We start from the raw sequence: 26,880 nt of genomic DNA on the forward strand, positions 1-26,880 counted from the left end.
GGAGAGGACGTTAAGGCAAAAAAACAAAATGATGGGCTGAACAGCGACCAGCAGATCACACCCTCTGAGACCATAGATCAATGACAAACTAGTAAGCTCCATGCGCTATGTGCCTGGGGCTGAATTCGCCTCCGAAGGAAAAGCAAACCTAGAACGCTTACCAGTGAGGTCTGTCGCTGTTGTCTTCACTTGAACACTGGAGGACGTCATGAAGATCCAAAGCAGTCTAACCCTGTGTGACATACACTGTGCTTCCTCACACAGCTTCCAACAGCACGTAAGGGTGATTTAAACGTTACAGCAAGGAAACTCATCAAAACGAAAACTGCTGCTTTCTCAATGTTCCAGTGACTTGAGTGTTCCTCTGTCAGAGGGAGCTCCACACTTATGCCACCATCTCCGGTGTGGCTTGGTCACGGCACCGCTCAGCTACTTTTTAAAAAATGTTATACTTTCATTTAAAAACAGTTCTGCAGTGGTTTAGTTTTACAATAAGTGTATATTTTATTTGTATCGCGCTCATACAAATGTTTCAGAGTGCAACGAGGCAAGGGGACAAAACTATCTTGCTAGGCCCAGTGACATTGAGAACGCAAGTGCAGGGAAGAGGGGGGGAAAAGTGTAAGGGGGAGGGGAAGTGCTGAGCAAGGATAAAACAAATGGTAGGTCAGCTAGCAAGGTGGCAAATGTGAGGTTTAAAGCGCAGATGGGTGTTTAAGTGCAGGTAAGGGGACTGTAGGGTTACAGATACAGACCCAAGTGCAAGGTGTGCCAGGAGACAGTGCAGGTGTGTGGCTGGGTGGACAGGGACCTGGGCCCAAAATCGGAGGGTAACCAGGTGCCCCGAGCCGAAGCAGACAGATCAGCAGGGGAGAGGAAGAGTGAAGGAAGAAGAAAAGGTCTTGAGGTGCTTCCGGAGATGGTTCTCAAGTTTCAGAGTGGTAGGGAGGCTTTTCCAAAGGCAGGCCCCAGCCGATGAAAGATCTACCCTCAACTTGTAGCCTGGAGAAGCGAAGAGCTCAAGTGGGGAGGTATTTATGGAGGTAGAGTTGAAGGTATTTTGGACCCAGGCCCCAGAAAGCCTTCTGGACCATGCAGTCTTGAATTTAACCCTGGGAGCCAAAGAGATTTTAGGGCTGGAGAGATACGATCCCTGGGCTTGAGGCCGAGTAAGTCATGCAGTCCTTCTGGAAGAGTGGCAGAGGGTGGAGTAGAAGCGGGCAGATTTGGAAGGTGGCTGTTGCAATAGTCTAGCCTGGAGAGAACCAGAGTTCTAGACTGCTTCTGGGGAAGGAGATGTAAAGGAAGAACACCTTTGAGGAGGTGCAGTTGGTGGTTTGACTTCTTAGAACCATCTGAGATGAGGAGGAGACTGGAGTCTAAGATGACCCTGAGGTTCTTAGCTTTGCAGGTGGGAGCAGGAAGAGGGCCAAGGAAGGCTGGCCAGAGTGACTGGGAAGGAGGGTGCAGGTGTGCTGATAAGGAGACTCAGTCTTGCTGGCATTGATGCAGAGATCATTGGTGGCACACTACTCCAGGATGGCAGAAAGACAGTTGGCGATTGTTAGGGAGAAGAGGTGGCAGAAGGAAGCCTGAAAATGAGCAGAGTCATCCTCGTAGCACTGAAAGTTGGAGCAGAGCGGCAATGCAGTGGGAAAGGGGATACCAGGTATTGGTTGAACAGCCAGGGAGAGTTATACCCCTGAGGAATACCACCAGTAGAGGGTGAGATGGAGGAAATGAAGGACCCAAGCTGGACCTGGGAGGGACGATACGAGAGGAAAGGGGTCACGCAGGCCAGTGCCTGATCGGTGAGACGGTTGAGCAGGATGGCATGGTTGTGTCAAAGGCAGAAGAGATCAAGTAGGATGAGGACAGAAGAGATGTTAGATAAAGGTTGGAGAGCAGGTCTTCACGTATGTTCAGGAGAGCAGTTTCCGTGCTTCTGGCAGCTCTCGAGCTAGACTGATGGTCATGGAGACAACCATGAAGTTTAAGCTGGGAGATGGCCAGCTTTTCCAAGAGTTTAAACATTCTGAGATGAGGGAGGGAGAAGAGGTGAAGGAATGTGTAGGAAGAAGTTGAAACTTGCACTTTGTGGGTTTGGATTGTGTGTTGTAGTGCAATGATGGGGTTTGTGGGGAGCCAGGGAAGGCCAACTGGCAACATGGTTCCACTACTACTTTTGTACACTTCGACCACTGTATGTCTGTAATGGCTAAGCCTGTTATATTGGAACGTCTCGCTCATAGTGGGGTGTATTTGGATTACCCAATTATCTAGTTGGATTAAATTCCCACTGTATTCCCCATACGAGAGTTCCTCCCTTGACCTTAGAGTGCTTTGTCCACGGGAAAATACAGATCTCCTTTTCACAAGGAATCTCTACATTTCACCAACTTCCAGCACATATGCAATAAGGGGAACTTAGTAGCTAATCGGAACTCCAAATTGAGCCTAGAAGTTTTTAAAATCTTGTAAATGTTGGAGATTAGACCGTCATCCTTGCATTTCGAAGACTGACTAAATGATTTGCTGCTTCTGAAAGGTGGTTGGGGGAACCCAATTGCACAACTGAGAATATGGATTATTTTTTAAGAACTAATCAATGTGATATGCATGTATAGGGGCAAGGTAGGTAAATGCCAAAAGTGCACCAACCTCCTCACTGTCAAAAGTAAATATCTTTTTCTAATTAGATTAACATATGAAATTGGGGTAATACTACTTCTGAAGTCTCCTTTATTGAGCTGCCTGAAAACTTGCCCCATAGATCTAGACTCTGTAGGACCACCCCCACCCCTTTACCATAAGTTGCTGTTTTTGAAATGGAGGGGGAGATGGCTTGAAATTAAACGGTACCATTTTAGGCTTACTTGCACCTTCCAGTGTAGTTATATATATTTTTTTTAAACTTCTAACCACTACTATTGCATTAAACCTTCAGTTTTCGCATCCTGTGGTTCGGTCCCCTTGCCATGCCATGGTTTCGGCTTCCGCCCATTTTTGCAAATCTTTCCACCACACCCCTATCTTTGGCACATGGCAGGACTTCATCCCATAGCAATCCTTTTTGCGAGCACATAAGCCAGATCCCTCAGCTTACTTACATGCCTGAGCTTCTGTGGTCCGGGGACCCCCCCCCTCCCCAGCAGACAGGCCCACACTGTATCCACTACTATCTTGACCCCTTTTTCTTCCAGTTTCTCTTTCACTCCCCTTCAGAATCGCTCTATGATCGGGCATGACCAGAAGATATGCCCGCGTTCTCCTCATCACACTTGGGGCATGCTTGCCGCCCTGCATTTTCAAATCTCGATGTCCTCCAAGGCGTCATAGGCCCTGTGTGTTATGTACAGCTGAATCTGTTTCTAGACCCCTTATGATACCCCTGCGCCCCTTCCCACATCCCGTCTCCCATTGGGGCCGTCAACTGCGTGATCTCCTTCCCCACTTTAGACATCAACATTTCATACAGTCTGGAAATCTCGTGACCCCCCCCCCCTCAGCTATGTCATATCACCTCCATGGTGGCGTCTAATGCTTCCAACACAAGTTTCAGGCCATGTTCTCTCGTCTGTACCACTCTGATATGTAATGTACTGGCCCTCGTGCAACGCATTTTCTTCCCGCAGCCCCTCAAAAGTAATACTAGAGCCCTCCTGCCAAATATCATCCATTGTTGCCACCCCAGCCGGTTCCCAGTGGTTCCTGAGTATCAATCGTAGCTGAGTGTCTGCCCCGTCAATACAACCAATGGTATCTGCGGTGAGCATGGGGACGGGTCCTCCATCATTTGACATGCCCTGCACCACACCTTCCACCCCAGTAGCATCATTTTAGGGCGCCCCACCATTTCTGCCCTGGGTACCCACATTTTTCAAATAAAAAGGTGCACAATCACGCCCAAACAGCCAAGTTCAGAGGTCTCTTCGTCAGAGAGCCATTTGGCAACATACTGCAACTGGCTTGCCACATAGTACGCTTCATAGTTGGGCAGCTTTATTCCTCCTTTGCCATGGAAGTTCTGAAGCTTCCATAATGCGACTGTTTCGCGTGCCATGCCACAAAGTCCCTACACATGCTATTCAATTTGGTGAAGAACTTCTTAGGAATCAGGTACAGTATGTTCCCAAAGTAGTATAGGAGCCTCGGCAGGACCACCGTCTTTAGCATTGCTCCCCACCCCATCATCGCCAAAGGCAGCTTTGCCCAAAACTTCATGCACTTCTCGTTTTTTTTTTTTTAAATGGCTACTTCTGTATTGCACCTATGCTCTTCCTCCACGGTGTGATATGTCTATCCCCCAGGTACCGAAATGTACTAACCACCCACAGCACCTGCAATACAGGTAACCGCTTCGCTGGAATCCCCATGTACCCCCCTCCCTAATGGGAACAAGCTAGACTTCTGGGGGTTCACGGCTATGCCAGACAGCGGTGTATCTCCCGAGCACTTCTAGCATGTACTGGAAGTTTTCTTCTGGGAATCGCACATACAGCAGCATGTCATCTGCATGTTGGAAGATCAAATGCCGCTCCCCTTTCACCTCGATGCCTATGGTGTCATAGTGCTGCCTCAGATATATTGCTAGAAGTTCCAGGGCCAGTATGTAGAGCATTGGAGACCATGGGCACCCCTGTCTAGTACCCCTGCTGAGCTGCCACCTCTCCGATATCACAGATCCTGTCTTAACTCTAGCCAGCGGTTCGCTATATAAAATTTTCACCCACCTTACATATCCAGGCCCTAACTCGTAGTGCTTCAGGGCCGCCAGCAGCCATGGCCATTTAAGAGTCGAAGGCCTTGATCGCATCCAAGGACACGATTGCCATTTCCTCATCACTTTCTCTGCCAAACTCAATGATTCTCTGGAGTCGCCTATGATTATTGTTAATGGTTCTATGGGGGACGTAGCCTGTTTGATCCGGATGTATTAATTTGCTAATAACCCTCTTCAGTCTATTTGCTAAAACAGCAGTTAATATCTTGCCATCTTGATTCAGCATTGACAAGGGTCTAAAGGAACCACAGCTGTGCCCAGGTTTATTAGGTTTGGGGAGAGGTATTATGACAGCCTCTCTGTGACTACGGTAAGCGTCCCGTCTCGACCGATCATCTCTAGCAGTGGGGGGGGGGGAGGACCTCTTCTATGTATACTTTGTAAAATTCACTTGGGAGCCCATCCGTCCCTGGGGCTCTGCTAGTAGGCAGCTGCCTCACCACCTCCCAATTCTTCCAAGGTGATCGGGGTGTCTAGTTCCTCTCTCTCCTCCTCGCTTATCTTGGGCAACCCCACATCCTCAAGCGTTTCTTCCATCATAGCACGGCTACTTTCCCCATTATCTCTGTTTAATACTTTATAATAATCCACAAACGCTTGATTAACTCCCTCCTGGGTGTCCTCTACGCTACCGTCTTCTCTCTATAGTTCTGATTGTGACTCTGGGGGTCTCATTCTTGTATAACCACGCCAAGTCTCCCTGGTTTATTACCTCCCGCATGCTGTCTTTCTATGTATTTTTTATAATTAAGGTTACACAATCTCTCCCAATATTCTGCACATTTTTGCTGTAGCCTAAGTATCAATACTAGCTTCTGCGCTGTATCGTCTCCGCCCTTTAAGGCCTCTTCTAATTTTTCTTCCATCTCCTGCAGTTCAGCCAAAACCCCACCTTGTAGGCCCTTGGATTTCGCTATGGCCACTCCCCTCATGACAACTTTGAAGGCTTCCCATAGTGTTCGCGCAGAGTCCACGCTCCCAGTATTTGTTTCAAAATAATTTGATCTCCTCCCTCAAGTCCTCTCTAAAAAAGGGGTCCCGCAACGCCTACGCTCGTAGGTGCCATGTCGGGATCCTCGCTCTTGAGGGGGGGGGGCAGTATTGCCAATATGAGAATCGGGGGCGAGTGGTCCGAGGGGACCCTGGCCTTATACTCTATCTCCGCTATCATTTCATTTCAGGTGATGCTCTCCGCTATCATTTCAGGTGATGGAAAGACCTAATCCAGCCTCGTTGATAACTGCTGTGGGGCAGAATGTGAATATTGCCTTTCCTGGGGGTGCCACACTCTCCATGCATCTTCCAACCCAAAGTCATCCAGCAATGTCTGTAATGCCCTAGCTGCAGGGGCTGGTCTATCTATCTTCCCATCCGATCTGTCCACCCTTGGGGTTCAATACGCAGTTGAAGTCCCCTCCCCAGATCACCGCGCTTCCTACGCATGCGCTCAGGTCCGCACTCAATGTCCTAATGTACGCCGCTGTGTTCTGGTCCGGGGCATACGTGTTAACAGTGCTCATCTCACTGTTCCCCACCAGTCCCCTCAGCATAACCATCCTCCCGTCTGTCTCAACCACCACTTGCATTCGCTGAAAAAGGGACATGTGGCGCCACCCATATAAGCACTCCTCTTGCATAGGCAGAGTACGATGAGCCCACCGTTATTCGCCTGTACTCGAAGCTCCACAGGGTGAGGCCACCCTGGTGGCCAACCTACTACTACAACTATAATTCGGGGGGGTAGGGTGCTTTCGCCCTGCCGCTCCTATGGTACATCGGATTGACTACACATTGCTATACAATGTCAATATATGTACACACCACTATATTCCAGTCCTTCAAGTCCATTACAATCAGCAGTATTTTATCAAAATATCAGCCTCCTACAGCCATGCCTGTTCTTAACCTTCGTCTAGGCACCCCTGGGATGCTCACTCGCTGCCTTAACTGTATGCATACCGTATTCCAGTCACTTATCGCGTCCATCTTGGGTCTCTTCTGTGTCTTGTTCCGGGCAGCCCTGCAGATCCAGCCACGTCGTTGCTTCTTCCAGCGTGTCAAACATTTTGCTCTTGTGCACCACCTTCAATTTCGCAGGGTACATAAGCATGTTTTATCTCAGCCGCACGCAGCCTCCTTTTGATGGTCACATAGCTGTACCGTTGCCTCTTGACCAACATAGTATAGTCCGGATACGCTGTGATGGTTTTCGAGGCCCTTTCGATTGTTCCACCTTTTCGGAAGTACTCCAGTATTTTCTCGGTCTTTGTAGTTCAATATTTTGGCGATTATCGCCCGTGGAGGGGCCCCTGGCCTCGGCTTCCTCATAAGGGATCTAGGTGCATGCTCCACTGCAAATCCCTGCGAGGGGTTGCCAGCCCCAATTCCTTGAAGGAGTAGGTTCTCAACGTAGTCTGTCGGGTCCTGGCCCTCCTCACCCTCCAGCAAGCCCACCACGCGAATATTGTTTCTCCTCGCTCTCCCTTCTGCTTCTGCTTGAGACTCCAAGTTAGCCACCTGTTTAAGGACATGGATCTCCTTTGCATTTAGTGCTGGTGTCCGTGTTAGTTTTCACTGCACCTTCCAGGCTGCTTGTTCGTTCCGCCAGCCCCCTGACATCATGCCTCAGCAGGGGGACTTCAATGCCCACTGCTTCAATTTTAGCCTCCAGGGAAGTGTGCAGGTCAAACATCGTAACCCCCCCCCCCCCCCCAGAGTCTTTCAGCTCCGTGATGGCCTCTAAAATCTGATGCTTATCAGCCTCTGTGGTGCCCTCCGCTGGTACTATCGGGCCTTTGGGTGCGATCGCCGGAGGAGAATGTTGTGTTTTGGCAAATATCGATTGTGGGTTTATTTTTGCCCACGGCCCCCTCGTGCCGACATTTTACGGCCTTCGTTGGGCCTCTGTCGATTCAGCGTCCGCGTGCCTCCCCGACCGTCTTTTCCACCCTTATCGGCTGTTGTAGTGATCTTCAAGCAGTTGCACCATCCGCCGCCTCTCGCCGCAGCTTGCTGCTCATCAATGCCGAGCGAACGCTTCCCGTGCCTATCGTGGTGCGGCCTATCTGTTCGCACCCCCGCTGACCCCGGGCTCCTGCCTTCTGGGTCAGCACACAAGCCATCGCGTCAAGGCTCACCGTCAGAGGTTTCGCTCCGTCTCCACTTCGCCATCATTCTTTCCTCACGGCTGCCGCCTCTATTCTGCCGCTTCAGGTGCTCCAGTTTCGTTTCCTTTGTCGGCCATCTTGTGTGACAATTGACTGAGCAGCTGCCGTCGTTCGCCAAGCAATTCCTCCAGAATCCCACTTGCAATTATCTGTCTTTATACAGTGAGCAGAACACACGTTCCCATGCATGTGTGGTCAATCCTGGAACCAGTGGCGTATTTTTAAAGTTAGTTTTCACGGATCATGTCGGATCCTCCGGAGCTGTTCAGGAAGCACGTCCAACTCCATGTCTGCCCAAGCCACGCCCCCCCACCTTCCAGGATAGTTGTTCCCCCCTTTGCATATATCTTGATGTATACATTTGAATTGTGGCTAGTTTGCCTTTTAAGTCTCTAAATTCCTTGTGAAGTTGGTCCGTATGATTTTGTTTCAGTCTCTCTTCCAGAGTTCTAATAAATGCACAACTGCAGACTTCAGAATTTTGTACACCCAGTGAACTCTCTGTAAGAGGCTTGCTTGGTTCTGATGGAGAGAAGTAGTCTGCAAACTGGGATGTTCTGTTGCCCTGTAATGTATTCCTGAGATTCACTCGAACTGAGCTACAGATGGTGCATTCCTACTTCTCGGATATCGAGTTTTTTTTTTTTTTTGGAGTAGGATTAAATGATGCTGAAATCCAGTATAGCAGTCATTTCCAAAGCTTAGGCTTCCTAATGACATCCCAATGCTTTGAGTATCCCAAAGCCACCTGTATGGTGGTGCCCCACCAAATCTTTTGGCGAAGGTGCCACTGTCCTGACGCTGTCAAATGTTTGCCTGCCCATCTAAAACCTGGCCTTTCAGAATGTACCAATTTTATGATTGGTGTCGCCACCCTGCCATCATTCTGTCAAGAAGTGACTTTGCAAATTTTGTTTGGGAATTGGTCTGTAAAGATCTCATTGTGACCTTGGGCCATCTACTTTGCCCAAACCGACGAAGTTAAAATGTGGTTGTAGGCCCTCATGAGTGATCAAGCACCTGTTTTATGGGTAGGTTGTTTTCAGTTGAGGGCCTCCCATATTGTGCCTAAATTATCATGGGATTATTTATGTAAACCTAATTTTTCTAGTTGATGGAAGTGATTCTTGTGTTCAAAGTTTAAGCCTAAAATTCTTAAATATCTACTGAACTATGTATTGTTGACCTATTTTAACTGATTATTCCTAATGAGGATCAGGGGGTGTTGTGCTCACTATTGCTTGTTGTATCGCCTCTGATTTTACTTCCTCAGACTCCACTATTGCATGCACAGCCTTCTAGCCTCCTGGGGCAGTTGCAGCTGAGCCAAAAACCACCACCTGGCCCAGAACCACTTAAACATCAATGGATCAGTAAGCGCCTGCATCTAACACAATCCCGATTTGTTTACAAAGAACATTAACCCTCACGGTGAAGATTTGAACCAGGAGAAGGCATTTCATTTGTGACCTTTCAGGGTATTGTCATGTTATCCCATTTGGGCTAAACTAAATGTTCTCATTAGGACATTGCCATCTATAATGTGGCACTTCAATTAATACAGTATTGCACAAAATGTGTAGCCTAGTCGTTCAGCTTCTTTAAATTATAGGCGCTTCTCCAGTTCCCCCTTTGTTTCATCTCGGTTGCTTGGTTATGTTGGGACGTTTAGTTCTTTCTGGCATTTTTCAAATAAACGATTGACCTTACTCCAGTTTACACAGGTCTTTGCTCGTCCTATTGCAGTTACATGGCCGCAGTAAGCATCCGTTTAGATGCTGCGCTTCTTGCAGTGTCTTGAAACCTGGTCCATCCAATTTAACTGGATGGGTCTATTTCACTTCCTTTTTTTTTTTTTTTTTTTTTTTAGGGAGTTAATTTTTACTGTGTTCTTGGTTTTCTATTAGCACTGGTAACTGTGGGGTCCACTCTGGGGGCTGTCTCTTGCAAGGCTGGTGATTCTTCTGGAAGTACACCATGCAAATCCCACCCTTGCAGATGTTGACTCTCCTCTATTCTCTATATCCTCTTGTTGGCAAGCTCTTCAGTTCTTTTTGCAGTGCCTCCATGTCTCATCTTGGTGGCCTTTTCGTGGAGTTCTGGGATTGCTTGTTCGTTGGCGTTTTGTCTCCCAGGGAGAGAATTTTATTTTCTTTCACATTGCTTCATGCAGTCCTGCAATCGCAATTTTCTCTGAGGAACCAATGCAGGCTTTGAATGACGCAGGTGTTCAAGGATCTCACTTTCTCCTATCTTGGTGGTTCTCGTTCCTGTGCTTTTGAGAAGAGTCCATGCTACCCGCTGAGTCTTTACTTCTTTACTCCTAGATGGTGATTTGTAGTTTGAAGTTTACAATCTGCTTGAGGCTCTTTTCTCAACGCACCTTGAACCTGCTTTTGTCACCCTGATCTCACTTAATGTAGTGTGCTCTGTAAGTTAGCAATAGGTTTAGCCGCAAAGACTCCTTAACATTTCTTCTTACTCTAGCATCCCTTGACTCTTAAGGAATCCATTTTGATTCACTGTCCATCTGTTCACTACTTGTTTCATTGTTCTTTGCCTGGTTCCTTTGGTAGCTGAAGTTCACCTCGAAAGCATCCACTGCCTGAGTTATGATTATAGTTGTTTTATAACACGCTTGATACCGCAGACCAGTTTCTAAGCGTGAGGCCGGGATTTAAACCTCTGTTGCCATGCATTGTCTTGCCTCCAAGACAAACGTGTTGCCTGTGAACTATCCACCTGGCCTGATTTATTTATTTTTTCCTTATAAATCTATGGAGGGCAAACGAGGAGAATGTAACTTTCAGTGTCGTTGGAGGGAGTACTAGTAAGTTACTCTTGGCGCTATGTCCTTTTTCAGCCACCCCCCCCCCCACCCTAATAAGGGTTCCACTCTGATCAAATGATGGGCATTTTGAACGGGCACATCTGAAAGGTAGGTCCAGTCTGGGTGTCCAGTTTGTACCCTGCTATGTTTAGCAAATGCTGTTGTGCAGCAGGAACTGATTGTGTCACCTTGTTGGGATGACCTCCCAGAATTGTGGAGGAAGGGACTGCCGGAAGTAACATTTACACGAAATGTTGTAGGCCTCAACATAACATGTCTTCATGAGGGTGGGGTGTCATGAGATTCTGTGCTGCTGACCAATGGGGTTTCCACAGCTTTATGACCCTTGGGTGGGGATGAACCTGTTGAGACTTCACTACATTTGGGCCGCTGGTCCAACACTAATGGAAGAAATGGCATGGCTGGCATGTTGCATTCAAATATATTGGCTATTTTATGTGCTTATGCTTCAAAGGGTTCTCGAGGTGCAACAAGACAGTGGGGAGGGCAGGGAACGGTCCTGCTAGGCCTTGTCATTCGGCTTGTGCAGTAACCAGTACGGGGGGGAGGGTGAAGTACCAGTCAGGATAGGAAAAGGGCCCATGGGTAAGGCGAGTGCTAAGGGAGGCAAGTGGACAAGCTCAAGGGGTGGGGGGGAGAGAAGGGTCCATGTGATAAGTAGGAGTTGGGGCTGGAAGGGCTCAATGGGAACAGGCCCAGCAGGCTAGTGCTGTTGAGGGAGCCCAGAAGGGGGTGTTTTCTTTCAGGAGTGACCAAGTGCAGGGTAGACTGGTCGGAGTGCCTGGTGCCCTATAAGAATCGGAAGGAACCAGGCTGCCAGTCAAGAGGCAGAGAACATAATTAGGAGGAGGAAGGGTGTTAGAAGCTCCTGGAACTTAGTCAGAGGGCAGGGGGGGCAATTCAAGGGAGGAAACTGCGGAGGAAAGATCTAACCCCACTGTCTGCTTGGAATTGGAAAGGCATCTGATCTACAGAGTTGTAGCTAGAACAAAGAGCTGTAGCAGGGAGGTAGAGATGGATGTAGCAGAGGCCCAGTCCCCAGAAAGCCTTGTGGATGATGCAGTGTGTCTTGAACTTGATCCTTGCAGCAAACTGGAGCCAGTGAGGGCCCTGGAGAGATTCAGTACCTGGGTTTGAGACCAAGGATAAGTCTTGCAGTCCTATTCTGGATTAGCTGGAGGGGCCAAAGGGAGTAATTGGGCAGATTGAGGAAGAGGCTATTGCAGTAGTCCGGCCTAGGGAGGACCAGAGCTCTGGAGAAATTGCGTTTTTCTGGGAGGTGAGGAGAGGGAAGGCCGCTGAGGGGCAGCTGAAAGTGGGCCTTCTTGGCAACGTCTGTGATGCAAGGAGATGGGATAAGGTTTTTTGCCTCACAGGATAGGGCAGGGGACCCATGGAGGGCAGCCAGAGCTGCGGTCCCATGAGAAGGTCTTGCTGGCATTAAGGCAGAGATAGTTAGCAGTGCACCATGCCTGAATAGCGGACTCTCTGGAATGAGAGAGGAGGCAGTGAGGGAAGCTTGGAGAGCTGCATAACACTGAGTTAAGAGAGAAGGCGGGGTTCAAATGGGCTAGAGGGGGGCAAGGTAGATGTTGAGGGACACCACAGGGGAGTGTGGTGGACAGAAGGGTGCAGTTGAACCTGGGAAGTCGGTCAGAGGAAGGTCAACTATTCCAGAACCAGGTATGGGGTGGCATTAAAGGTGAACAAGTTACTTGGACCAGTTGGGTAGTGTGAAGCTTATCCGTGTGATGCTCCACCTGATCTTGCTGTTTCCAAAGGCAACCTCCCTCAACTGCTGCCTTTTCAATTAACTGTATACTCTTTTGTGACTGCATGCCTGGCTTGAAGTTCCTACCTTGTAAAACCCTAGTTATCTGGGAAAATTGACTTCGAGACTGATTTGTAAACCCTGAGGAGTGCTGTATGACAAGTCTGCATGCATCATTCATTTTGGATACAATTGTGATGCCTCAGCACTTGCAACCAACGTGCTGTCTTATTTTCTCCACTTGCCTCAAGAGTGGCCTTGTGTTTAAACCTAGCTACCTGGAAACACACTCTGCTCCCCCAGGCCTCATGACATGGCTAACGGAAGGGCTTCTTATTGACAGAATTCCCAAAGGTGCCTGGGAGACACTGTCTGTAGTCTGTGTATATAGAAGTGCTGTTCATTAGTCTGTACAGTTCTCTGCATTCAACAGGTCTTGTCTTTCCTTTCAGTGGGACACCTTGAACACCAAGAGCAGCATCGCCTTCATGTTTGAGAAGCTCCACGAGGCGCTGAAGGCACTGGAAGTGGAGATGCTGGAGGAGCTGCATGACCACGAGCAGAATGCCAAGGAGTTGATGGCGGCGAACCTGGCCAGCATAAAGGAAGGCCGCAGAAAGATCCAGAAGACCCTGGAAGTTGCAAAAAACCGGCTGAAAATGCAGGATCCTTTAGAGTTCCTGAAGGTGAGTGAGGCTGGCATGGTCCATGTTCAATGAGTCCCGGGCTGGTCAAGTGGGCAATAATCTCTGCTTAATGAGTGCCAGTGCCAATCCCTGGACTGGTGACTGCTCGCTTCCACTCTCCATAACCAATTCACTCTTATCAAACCTAGAGATTTATATTCCCAAATCGACATGACCGCATTATGGCCGTCTTTTGGGGTCTGGAACAGGCAAATCTGGGATGCCCCATCCAAACCAATAATTCCACGTCCATAGCTGGATGGATTTCCCCTGGCAGTGATTACATTGGGCATGCTTATTCCCGCGCATTCTCCTTGACCCTAGATCCTGCTTTTACATGTTGGCTTCTATGAATTCAGAGTTGCCCAGGATCACAAACTTTCGGTTAAGTGTTATATCGGGGATATGAGCTGTACACTTTTTGCTGTGGACAGCAGTGTGTGTGTGTGTGTGTGTGTGTGTGTGTGTGTGTGGGGTTCATGTACTAAAATACCCAGCTTTTGTAGACCCGAGCTGGAGATTGCCTGAATCCCATGATCCACCAACCAGATCCTGAATAGAAATCTTTACTGGATCATGCTCTGGAGCATTGAGTCCAGAATACAGATTGATAGCCTAAAATCATTGCAGCTGGCTTTTACTAGTGTAGTTTTGGTTTGCATACACTAAATAAAAAAACTTGAGTGGTAAGGTAACCTAGAAGCGGCATCTGCAGGTGGGGGCCTGTGGAATGGATGACAAATGTTGCACCTGCTTAAAATCAGTTTCACCAAATTGCAGGTTCTTTTTGGGTTTGAAGTTAAAGTGAAGTACGTTGTGTCAGATATGAACACCTGAAGCTTGCCTGCGGCCAATATTTGGGCTTTCTCCCATCTAGGCCTCCTCCTGCTGAAATGGCCGACATGAAAAGGGTTGGGCAGTGCCACCAGGGTGAGGAGGCAAACCTTCCCTGATGGCCGTAATGTACTTTGCCACTAGATGATGCAGTTATCCTGGAGCGCCCATCTTAGCAGAGAGCTGGAATGAGAGGCTCCACTGCCTGGACTTTCTCTCCCGACCAATGCGTTATGCCATAGCTCTCAACCTTTTTTGTCAGCAAGGCGGGTGAAAACACCCGATTTTCTTTTTGGCGGGTGAGAGGCCCATAGAAGTGAATGGGCGTATGAGGGAATTGGCGGGTGATGCATCTGCTTTCAAGGCGGGTGAGTTGAGAGCTATGGTTATGCTCTTCATGGGGGCAGCCTTTGGAAAGACTCCTGAGGCTATGTTGGCTTTTAGATCTCTCGCTTTCCAGTGCACATGCTTTGTAGATCTCCCACTTCATGTAATCCAGTTTATGGACCCTAAGGCAGGCAGACTCTGCCTTGACAGGATTTGTAACCGAGCTCTCATATGAACTTTGCCATAAGCGCTTTCACCATGCGATCTCCTGAATCCTTGTGACGCACCAATTTACCAATGTCGATTTCAGCTTTGGATATTGTAAATGATCAATGTATCCACAAAGGCTAATGCACAAACCTGTTGTGGCTCGTTGCTGATCTGTTCTGCAGGTTCGAATCCCATCAAGGCCAACTTGAGGTCGATAAATACCAATTTCGATTGGGCAAATGTCTAAAGCGCTTTAGGTGAACGCGCTATATAAACAAATGATGTACTACTGTGAGCACATCCCAATACCGGATTAAATGGTCCTATCTGAAGTCAGCCAGGAAGTGGCAGGCTCAACAACACTTAAGCAGTGCACACTCCTGGCATGTTTTTGTGAAACCTGTGCATTGCATGGATTGTGTCAAGCAGCACGGTGGGGGCCCCAGGGCATGTGCTCCCCTTTCCCTGCCATAAGGGCTTTCTCCCGTGCATCTTTTTGTCACGTGGATGCTCAACATGCGGCCTCATTACCGTGGATGCTTTTTCAGTTGTTTATGCTCCTCGTTAAGGAAAATGCAGCATTCATCTCCTTGGGCCTAGTCCCCAGCACCCGCCCTCCCCCCTGCCCCCCCAAGGTGTTGCAAAGTAGCAACGTGGGCACGACTCCCAGCTCGAAGGCTGGAGTTTGTGTGGGCATTTTGTCACGCCTGCATCCACCATTGTTATTTTTCTAACTCGTGACGCACGTCTAGCTCCAGGCATTTAGTTCCTGGGGGCGCGGGGGGGGGGGGACGAATGACTAGTATGGAGTAAAGGAGGCTTTAGATAATTGGCAGCGGCTTGCATCGCACCATGGGCTTTGTGGAGGCTCCTCTGCCTCCATCTCCACTGGCATTTTGTGCATACCGTTTCAAAGGTGCCTTTTGTGGGATTGCACTCTTGCTTGCTCCTCACAAAATTCCACTCGCCCAATTGAACATGTCGGCCAAATTCTAAAATTAGAGGGTGCCAAATTATTCGCACAGCTCACATCTCCAACCCCTTCGTCCCCGAAAATAGTTAGCTACCACATTTTGATAACGGCGCCAAAAATGTTCCACAGATCAAGCCCACGTGCTGAATATCCGCCCACGCACCCTCAATCGTGTCTTTTCACTCCACAGCAGGGGATTTTTTTTTAAATGTAGTTTATGCTAGAAATTGTTAAATTCCCGTAAGAACACGAGTTTCCCCTCAAAGCCCCGACTTGGTAATGTGGAGTCCGTTTTTTAAATGTGCTCGATTTGGCCTCTTGGAATCCTGCTGTCGGGTGCCCTTTAAAGCAGTGCCACATTGCATGGAAATCCTGCAGCAAAGCAGGGATCTGCTTTTTACATGGACTCGCCTCTGGTGCAGCCAGAGCGCGCTTGCTTTCCCATGCACCATCCGGGTACCTTCTGGCCTGGTGGGTTTTTCCTTTGCACGCTGGGAATTGTAAATGCAGCACAAGTGCCACAGACAGTGCTTTAACAAATGGAACTAGAGGTGGCTCTACACCAGTGGTCTTCAAACTTTTTTGGCCGGGGCCCCCCTGAGCAAAATTTGGGCAGCTCGGGACCCCCAGAAATGCCAAAAGACAGTATATATTGCTCACCGTCACCTGCTCCCATCAGTCGCTGGGCTCCCTCATCCTACTCCTACCCAGTCGCTGTTCTCTTCTCACCCATCACACACACACCCTGGGCTCTTCCCCACTCTGCTCTCACCACTATCCCATGGTTCCTGCCCATTGTGCTCCCACCATAGTACCTGGGTTCCCCCAACCCGTTCCCAACAGTCTGAGGCCCCAAAAATGCCATAGCGACCGAGCATAGTGAGGGAGCCCGAACCAATAAAGGGGTGTTCGTGGGGGTTTTCCCCCTGTGAATTTTTTTTAAAATAATGGGTTAAAATGTTGCATTGTAGAGCATACTTTTAACAAAAAAATGGGTAAATAGCCAAACAGTTTGCAATTGGCGCTGGGGGGCTTGGGGAGCGGGCATTGATATTTTATTTCTATCGTGCTTGTACACAAGTGAGTGCGACAAGGCAAGGGAGGGGAACAGAGGAGAATAAAATAGTGATTTTACTATGCCCAGTGACATTGAGAACACGCAAGTGCATGGGAGAGGGGGAGGGGAAAAGTGCATGGAAGAGGGGAGAAGTGGAAAGTGGGAAGCGGAGGAGAAATAGATAAATAACAAACAGTGGTAGTGCAGCCAGCAATTTACAAGTGCTGGGTTTAAGGCAGCAGACGGGGTAGGTCTGAATGCAGGAAGAAAAAGGGGGGGCTGTATGGGTACAGATACAGACCCAAGTGCAAGGGGTGGCCCGGAGGCAGTGCGGGAGGGTGGCAGGATGAGCAGGTACCTGGGCCCGAAGGACAGGGGGTGGCCAGGTGCACGGTGCCAAGAGAACATATCAGCAGGTGAGAGGGGGGAGCAAAGGCAGAAGGCAAGAGGAAGATCTTGAGGTGCTTCCGGAACCGGAGATGGTTCTAGTTTTAAAGTGGCAGGACGGCTGTTCCAGAGGGAGGCCCCAGCCGAAGATAGATCTACCCCCAGCTCGTTTCTTTGAAAAAACGACTGACCCTGAGGGAGTTGGAGGTAGAGGAGCGAAGAGCTCGAGAGGGGAGGTATTTGCGGAGGGATAGCTGAAGGTATTTTGGACCCAGGCCCCAGAAAGCCTTGTGGACAATGCAGAGGTTTTTGAATGATAGATGTCCAGTAAAAAGATACCATCCCTGTCCCCTGGGCCCCACTGGTCCTAACACAATCAACATGATTATGTGTGAATGCAAGGCGCTGCACATTCATACAGCAATCACTCTCATTCACATGAGCATCCATCACCATACACTCACTCGTAACATAAGCATACACGCATCCATACACGTTTAAATGAAAACAATGAACATAAACTTACCTTCTGCATTGGCCTGCATGTGGGTGCTGAAACGGCCTGCTCTGTCCGTATGTGCGATGAGGCGCAGGAGCTCCCCTCGGACATAGACATGCAGTGCCCCAGCCAGCATTTCCAATGAGCTGTGCAATGCTGGCGAAGCAAAACACCCCAGCACTTGCATGGCTCAGTGAGCATGTGCGGCTGGGGAACTAAACTGTCAAAGGGAAAGTGTTTCCCTTTGACAGTTCAGCAGCCCAGGAGCACTCCACTGGTGGGCGCCCCCTCGCCATTATGGATGAGCCGCCAGGCTCGGACAGGCCTATAGGGCAATCCCTGTACCAAAAAATGTGAAATGCTTGTATGGGCCACCATGGACCAGTTTGAGTTACTTAACTATGCAGTTAGTAATTTTGACCATTGTTGCTGAATATATCACAATTTACTATTGAACCAGTGGGCTTCATTACAACTCTGGCGGTAGCTGTACCGGCAAAACCGGCACGGCTGCCGCCGGAGTTGCATCCGGGTCCGGCACCCATGAATGGGCAATTACCAGGTCATGCCGAGTTAGGCGGACCTGATAATTTCCCTTTCGTGGGTGCCGGTACCGGTAGATACCCATTCGAGCCCCATAGGGCTCAATGGGAATGGGGAGCTCGGATGCACTGGCACCGTTAATGACTATACAAGTGCATCCGATGAACTGTGCTCGCGGGTGCCGCACGGCCTGCCAGGTCAGACCTGGCGGGCTGTCAGGCACCCGTGAGCACAACTCTTACTATGGCAGAACAGTAGCAACGGTAGCTTACCGGCACTGTTACCATACCGCCCTAGTTGTAATGAGGCCCAGTCTGTGACTAAAGGAATGAATATCCATTTACAACTGTGGGCCACTTTTTCATTGTTGCCTGAGACAGCCCGACCATGTGAGCCACCCCTGTCCATTTCTTCCAATCTAAAAAAAGATTTTTTAAAAAAATTTCATGCTGAGCTCTCAGCATCCCCCCAGGGACCCCTAGGGGGTCGCGCCCCACAGTTTGAATACCGCTGCTCTACACCAAGGACTAGGCGAAGGCGGCTGCGGCTGAGGCTGCGGTGGACTGCAAAGCAATGCTGCTGTGGGGTCTGCATGGTGCCATACAGAGAGGGCATGCAGCTTTCAAGCAGGGGTCAAGTCCTAAAGAGGGGGACTCGTACAAACGCAATGGGATGCGATGTCGCCAGAAATTAGCATATGAAGGTGAAATATACACAATTAGATTGGTTTTGCATAGCCCCCAAATTGCACAGGAGGAATGGAATTTGCATTTCATAAAATGAACACACAAAACCAAGAGTGTTTTTCTCTAATAGTGTTTTTAGGTGTGCCAGTTTTATAGAACCAATACAAATATTTTCCTTGGCACTTGCAGTACTGAAATGCGACATTTCACCTTTAGTGTGTACCCTCAACTTGAGCCCTACTTCCAAGTCAATTTGAGTCTAGCAGAGGGGTGTATCCTGATGTAACAAGGTGGTGGGGCCCAGGGCAAAGTATTGGAGTCCCCTTATTTTTTTTGTTGCACTGGGCCACTGGTGGCATCACTGCAAAAACGCAAGAAATCTCCCCTTGAGTTTTCGTGAGGAACCCAAATAGTTATCTGCTGAAAAAAGTTTATGCCAGACTAACGTTTATGTCCTATGCATACATGTATAGTATGGCGTGACGGCAGCGTTAAGCACCCTGCGCTTGCGTGCGCATTAAAACACATACAGTGACATGCACTGCGGAGGCTGGTGATCTGAACTCGAGGCTTACAGGTTTGTGCTAATTATGCAAGATCAAGATCAACCGATAACCGTGAGGGCGCCCAAACCAGAGTCGCTGGAGGGTTTCTCCATCCCAAGACCATGCTTTGGGTTAAATGTGTATGTGACAGCACTTTCAAATTGAGTAGAAATCCATACAGTTTGCAATTCCAACCATGCACATGTACATTTTGCAATACATGTCATGCCGCCTTTCACACTACATATGATAGTATAGAAATAGTCATGCAGGTTGTTCCCATGCATGTCCATGCAGGCTGCACCAATATATCCCATTATTACTATATACAGACCCCTAGCCAATAAAAATGCCATGCCTCAAAGTATGTCCAGGCTGACTGTGCACCATAAGTGGTGTTACTGGCTAGACTGGCCTAAATTCAATGTGGTCCAGTTTAGCCAAGTAGTATGTTTGCTTTACCCTTGCTGCATAGTCCTGTGTGTGAAGGGTACAGCAAAACCAGCATTGGCAATGCAAACAGTTTGGGCTTTCGTGTAGGCATGGGAAAGGCACTGCTGTATTGGTATTTACCAACTGGCCGTCGGTAGCAGGTTTAATGATTAGATATTTATTTAGCGCCTTAAGCCAAAGCGCAGTGCTTTGTTTACCAGAGCATCCAATAGCAATGGCAAATGCTGATTGCTTGTGCACAAGTAAACACTGTTAGCATTGCCAAGGTTTATTTTTCACAGAACTTCAGTGAAAGAATAGTGGCAGAAGGCAGACCTGGTCAAGACCTCATTACACCAGTACTGTGTGTACAACACTCGCAGGCACTTTGGAGGGCAAAGTTTGATAGTGAGACTTGGTTAAAGCTAGCTCAGTTCCAATGAGGTGTTTGGGCTGTGGGGGGGCTGTGGAACTGGATGAGAATTACCGGAAGAATTAACATGGCCATGAGAAGTCAATGGGTGGGCAAGTAACCAAACCCCTACAAGCTTTGTGTCCCTACTCGTATGCAATGTACTCGGTGCTGTCATTGGGACGGATCGTCCCAAATCCAGGATCCGTCAAACGGCTCCCCAGATATCTGATCCAGCTCCACAATCTAGGAAATCTCTGTGCACTATACATTTATACATTTATAATGCTGTGGCGTTAACTGTTGGGCCAAGGATTTCAACTTTGAGACACATACCCATAAAACCACAAGGATCTGCACAGGAGCCCTGTGATATCACTGGTCAATGTTGCACTCTACTGGAAATGTTGTTGTGCATTTTTTTTAGGTTTAAAAGGGGTGTACATTTTGTGCTTTGCTGCTATGAGGAATCCTGAGTGGTAGAGGCAAATGCTCACGGAGGTGACTAAAATACCTGCCCTGCACCCTTCTAATCATCCCGTCGCTGGGCCCAGCCCCTTTCACTGTTCTAGGCGGGGTGCCCCAGCAAAGTCAATTTCCACCACTGTCTGTTCGCTAAAGCATAACTGCTGAACCCATATGCATGCATTAGTAATGGCCAAACCCTCTCCCATAATGATAGGCTCACAACTTGTATCAAGTTTTGGCAATAAAAGGGCGTAGGATTTTATTGTACAGATATGGGTTATGGCAATAACAATCACATATGATGGTATCATACTTTTGGGTACTGGGTCCTGAGGTTACCCCCTCGGACCCGTGCCGCCTTCTTGTGTCCCACGACTTGTTGTGGGCAATGTACAGTGCCTTGTACTTTTTGTTCTTCTCCCCTTTTTGTACGGTGGGCGGGTTCTGTGGTAAAGAAGCAAGAAGACTTGACAGTGAACCTCCTGTTTGCTTGGGTCCCCGTTCAGGGTCCACAAACAGATTGTGTTTACTCTGAGCATGCTGCTCTCATTTATAGGACCAAGGGAGGCCCTGGGTCTTTGTGTATGTGGTGGGGGCTGCTGTTGCAGCCCCCGGCCGGATAGCCGACTGTCTGACCCCCCTGGTGGGGGCAGATCTTTTGAACCTGGGCCCTGCCTGACGGTTGTTTTCCTTATGGCGCCTAGCACCTTGCTGTTTGGAGGAAGGGTGAGATGACTGTTCGCACCTTACCCTTCCGTGGCTTTTGTGCTGCTGAGACTGCGTGTCGTGGGGGGGGGAGGAGAGGAGCAGGCACGGGGAGGTTGGGGCTGCCCCTCTCCCAGCTGCCGATGGTAACGGCAGTTAACCTGCCTCGCTTGTGGGATGCCCATGCAGCATTGCCCAATAGTTTTGGCGGCACACCTAATGACTCAAATGCCATGCAGTGGTGCAGCATCATTGAGCAGATCGGGCTCTAGCCCCCTCCCAAAATGTTGGGCTATGTTGCTGCATGGGCAGTGCCGCCCTCTGGCTAGGGAGGGCTGAAGCCCTCCCACTTTGAGGCAGACAGCCTCTTTTGATGCGTCACCAGCCCATAGTGTGGATAGCCACATCAAGAGCCTTTGACGGAGCGTTGTATTTGCTCATGTTTAATCGCTCGTTAAGGAGCGACGGCAGCATCAAACGTGCAGAAGACCAATGCCTATTCATGCGATAACAGACGCCAAAGTCTTAACTTTCTGGTCTCAGCTTTTAGATGGCCCACCTCTGCAGAGATTAGCATAGCATTAAGGAAGTTAACCGCCTCTGAATTGGGGTGAAGGGTATGACTGGTGGCCACAGGGAAGGTGACATGCTCTCGAGCTTCCTAGCTGGGCTCTGGGAATTGAGGGAAGTGGGAGCAGGGCTGGCTGTAGATGCAAATAAGGTAGCAGGTGCCCCTCTCTAGAAAGAGCATGGCATGATAACCTGTTCTTCTGTGGTTCTCACTTTGAGAGTCCACAGCCATCACGTTTAGCTCACTGTACTTTTCACAATGGAAAAATATCCATTTGCATCAGTCTTTGTCCCGCACCAATGCCGGGCATGGTGGGGGCCTATTTCTTTTTGATGTTTGGGAGCACCCCTTGCCTTACAGATTGGAAAAATAGTTCAAGGCACCTGTGAAGTGATGAAAGTCAATAATGCAGTGAGGTGGTTAAAAGTTGCAGATTATCAGTAGGTTTCTGTCACAAGACCCCCAACATGGAGGCAGCTATGGGGGGGGAGGGGCGACAAGGGCATTTCAACTGTAAAAGCTGAGGGGGCCAGATGCTATTCCCTCAGTGAGGAGACCAGCGCAATGTTTTTTTGGACCCACTGTTCTCGCTGAAAGCCATGGCCGGCCAGACCGACTAAGACAGTGTTAAACAGTGCCTGGGCTTCGTTAACAAAGTCCCTGCAGTGACTAACCTAAAACATTTCACTGGTAGTAAAAATTGTGATGTGGGGGTTAGCGCTTGCATGCCAGGGGAGTGATTGGAAGGGAAGTTGTGATACGAGACATCTCATTCTCAGCAGTCCTGAAGTGTCTTTCAGAAATTAAGGAGAGTTGGCTGTTTTAACACTTCCCCCATAATAGTCTTATTCGAATGTGCATAGATGTTGGATGCCCCACACAAGTTTACCCCTCCCCCATAGCCTCGAGGTGACTCCTCTGCCAACATTTGAAGTGTTGGCCTCTTCCCCCCCCCCCCCCCGAAATTGTAGCCTAGGTGCACTTCAGATGCCATGCCCCACCCCTCAAGTCCACAGCATCACCCATGCATTCATCCACCACTCCTTGCATGCACCCATACATAAAACCAAACACAGCATTGACACAAACACACCAACATGCACTCATACACTTAATTTGTGTACACAATTCATAAATGCCAACATTCTGACCAAAAATCTGTAGGAATCTTAGTTTCAAAAATAGTAACTAGCATGATATCCCATGAAATGTCACATGAACTTTGGCCTTCAGTCACCACATAAAATGACCTGAAGTGACATATGGCCTTGAAGAGATCACATGAAAAGACTGCCTGGTGTGGCCTATCCAAAAATCCTGACCCATCATTATAAAGAAACGTAGCAAATAAGTGAGCAGTGTGACCAGCTTCTTCCTCATGAACACATATTTTCCTCTTCAAACATACCTGCTGATAATCGCGAGATGGCCAGCCAGCAGGGAACAAACACAAAATATCCACTGAAAAGCTGTACATTCTTCTATTTGAACAATGCCTGCTGTGGAGAATCCGGTGTGAAAAGACGACAAGGTGATAACACTTCTGTATACCCAAAGGGAAGTGGCGGCCGCAAGGACTCCCGCAAATGCAGCTTGTAAGGCACGCCCCAGAACAAAAGTAATGCAGAGAAAAATATATTGCTGTTATACAACTGCTGACTGGCAACATGCAGTAGTTGCTGGGGGGCCTCCCTCAGGCTCATGGCCACTTTCAACTAAAAGGTTGAAAGGCCCCATACCCTTCATGCCCTTGACACCAAATATTTCAAAGGTTACTAAAAATTACTAATGAAACCTGCCTCATCCCAACAGAAGTGACAGCCGCAAGGGCTCCCACAAATAGAGCTTGTAAGGCAAGCCCCATCTGAACAAAAGCTAAATATATTGTCAGTCTATGAGACTGCTAAATGGTAACATGGGGCAGTTGCTGGGGAGGGGGGGCCCCCCTTAATCGCTGCTTGGCTTTTTAAGTTCTCATGTCTCCTTGCCCTCATCTTTCTCATCCATCTCCCTGCTTTTTCTCATGTCCCCTCGGTGCCTCCTGCCCTCCATCTTTCTCATTCATCTGCCTGTATTTTCTCCTGTTCCCTCAGTACCTCCTGCCTTCCTCACATCGTTCTCATCCACCTACCTGTTTCCTCTCCCCCTACAGCCTACTTGATCCTTTCATTTTTCCCCATCGCTTTGCTTAACTTCCGGATTTCTTCTCTCCCCCCCCTCCTCTTGAGGCTTCTCTTGTACAAGCACTCGCTCCTTGCCTTCCTATTGACCCCTTGTTTACCTCTCGCTCTCCCCCACTCCATCTCCCCCATTTCTCCTTACCTGCCACCCCAGATCGTGTTGCTCTGCTCTTTTAGTCAAGTTTTTCCTTCTAAGTTTCAATCTACGTCATGGAGCTAATGGGTCTGTCCCGGGCCCCGGAGGGAAGGCAGCACCGACATGATTCTACCCCTTGTGCCCAGATGACGGAACACTGGGATTTTGGACATGGACCCCTACCCAAAAGCCTTGCTATTCAAGCGTCCAGGTGCCTCCATTCATTAAGTTGCTTCTGCACAAGTGTGGGGCATTCTTCCACTAACCCAAGTCCTTTTCCCAACTCTAGGTCAGGAGCCAAATCACATTGAGAGCCAGTCACGAGAGGCTGTTGGTTGAACATCAATAGGGAAAAGCAGCCTAATGTTTGTGTGCAATTGTTCCACAAGAGTTGAAACACATTTACTGCAGTGTGGCTTTTTTCCTTTTTCAGTGCCTCTGGAGCCGGACTACACATGGTTATATTCGCAGTGCTATCCTTTGATCTGCCACCCTAATTTTTGCCTGACCACTTACAAAGTAGTAATTCACAAATGTTACCTGCAGAAATTTGGGAAAAGACGGATTTGCAACTAGCAGCTGTATATTTGCAGCTCAGCAGAGACTGAGGCCAGCGAAGTATTTCTAGTGAGAGATACCAGCTTGGAGCTCACAGCACGACGATGAGGCACAGAGCAGCCTCTGCCCAGAGAATGTCACACGATTCCAATGGCGGGCATCTCATGATGACAGTGACTGGACTACAGGGTGCACAGGGCGGTGTAGAGTCTCTTGCACACTGACAAGGCACGCAATGATCAATCAAAAAGATGGGCCATTAACACGCCCACCAGAGGATGCTGATCATGCTGTGCAAGGTCTTAGACAGCCTTTTTTTAAAAATTGATTTGTTGCCACTAAATCAGTAGGTGGTAGGAATGCTTAAAAAGCAGTGTCCTACTGCCTAAATCGGTAGGATTGGCAAGTATGCTGATTTAAAATATAAACTTGCCTTACCTCCATGCACTCTTCAAAAGCCCCCAGCAGGCACAGGACTGGATGGCCCGCCCTTCACTGACACGTGGACATGCTGCCTGACGGGAGAACTCTCCGTCCGCATGTTCACGCTGCGCAACATGAACATGCTGACGGGAAAAGAGGCCTCTCGTCATTCAGCATGTCTAGGTTGTCTGCCGAATAATGGGAGGCAGCGGAGCTCACTTATGAGCCCTGCTGTCTCCAATTTTGCTGGCTGTTGTGGAGCTATCGCAACAAACTGCAAAATGATGGGAGGGGCACAGGCAGCCAGCAGCCCTGCCTCATGTGAATAAAGAACATGGTTGGACTGCTTTTTCTCAGGAGTGGGTGCTGCGAGGCCTGATGAATTTTGCGCCTCCTGCCCCCAACCTCCTTCGTGACGCCCCTGACTGCAAGGTCTTCAAGCTACAATGAACGTTCACAATTTTATTTCTTGGATATTTATGCGCCTATAAAAAACGTTTCAAGAGGGCAGGGGAACAGCCTACTGGACCTTGTGACATTTGGATCGTGGAAGTGCAGTTAAGTGCAGGCTGAGAATGAGGTGGTTTGGTGGGGGAAGGGCCCTTGAGTGCCAGGGGAGGCCAGGTGGACAGAGCTGGGGGGAAGCTGAGTGCTGGGGTAGGAAGGTCCACGAGGTAAGGGACTGGAAGGGCTACAAGTTTGCATGCCCAGCTATGCTGGTTCCAGGGGACGGGGGGGGGGGGAGACAGTGGGGGCAGGGGAGACACAGTACACTGCATTGGGGAGGTGGTTGGTACCCTGTAAGATTGAAGGAACCAGGCAGCCAGTTAAGAGGTAGATGGTGACATTAGCAGGAGATGGAAGGAAGAGGAGAAAAAAATGTCTTGAGAAAACTTAAGGTGATGTGGCTCAAGTTGGAGAGGCAAGGAGGCCATTCCAGAGGGCGGCACCAGCAGAGGAGAGGGATCTACCCGACTCTTCTTGGAAAACCACCTGATGCTGGACAAATGAAGGGCTTCTAGGGCTCTCCCTTCAGCATACACCAAAGAGCTCATCACCTTAGGGGCATGTTTGGGCACTTCAATATTTGATCTTCACCCTTCTAAAATCAATCGTATGCTTTTGGATTACCATGTTTCTTAGTTCTTGTTTGTCTTGTAAGCTAGGGATGGCATAGGGACCTGTGAATCCCGATCTACCACTTCTGGCCAGTATTGCCATGTCTCCTGAGGAAAGCAGGCCTTGTCACAAGTTGTTTTAGTTTTAAATTAGTAATAACTATAAGTGTTGCATCAGAAAATACAAAGTTGTCTTGTCTTGCATAACCTTAACTTTCTTTTGTTTCCTCTAATAGGGCATAAAATCCTGTTTAGAAGAGTAAGTACCAGATGCACAATTTTCTCAGACTGCTTTCAATACTTGTGTAATCTTGGGGCAGTGAAAGATACTTTGTCTCTTCCCAGGTGCTCTGAAGAACCAACCATATGTGCTCAAGAGGTATCCGGATGCCTGTTTCAAATGACATCCAGAGGTCCAATTGAATATGTAATCTGGAAACAATTGAGGTCCAGCATCAGCCCAGGTATGGAGCATGGGCTTGGTAATGTGCTGGTTGCTTCTCACCATGTATCCTCACTGTAGGACAATGGTAAGGGAAGGCGTAAATGTACCAGGGC

The 26,880-nt window shown here is 48.7% G+C and overlaps 1 protein-coding gene across 1 annotated transcript in view; it reads left to right on the forward strand.

The window, feature by feature from the left end:
- LOC138580905 (zinc-binding protein A33-like) overlaps positions 1 to 26,880 on the forward strand; it is a 138,819-nt gene that overhangs the window by 70,048 nt on the left and 41,891 nt on the right. The window contains exons 4-6 of the mRNA XM_069651823.1: positions 13,025 to 13,258; positions 26,559 to 26,581; positions 26,668 to 26,786. Of these exons, the coding sequence (XP_069507924.1) occupies positions 13,025 to 13,258; positions 26,559 to 26,581; positions 26,668 to 26,786 (376 nt within the window). The remainder of the gene's footprint in view (positions 1 to 13,024; positions 13,259 to 26,558; positions 26,582 to 26,667; positions 26,787 to 26,880) is intronic.

This window comes from Ambystoma mexicanum, chromosome 3p (genome assembly GCF_040938575.1).
Source record: "Ambystoma mexicanum isolate Mex_15411 chromosome 3p, UKY_AmexF1_1, whole genome shotgun sequence".
NCBI classification, from domain to species: Eukaryota; Metazoa; Chordata; class Amphibia; order Caudata; family Ambystomatidae; genus Ambystoma; species Ambystoma mexicanum.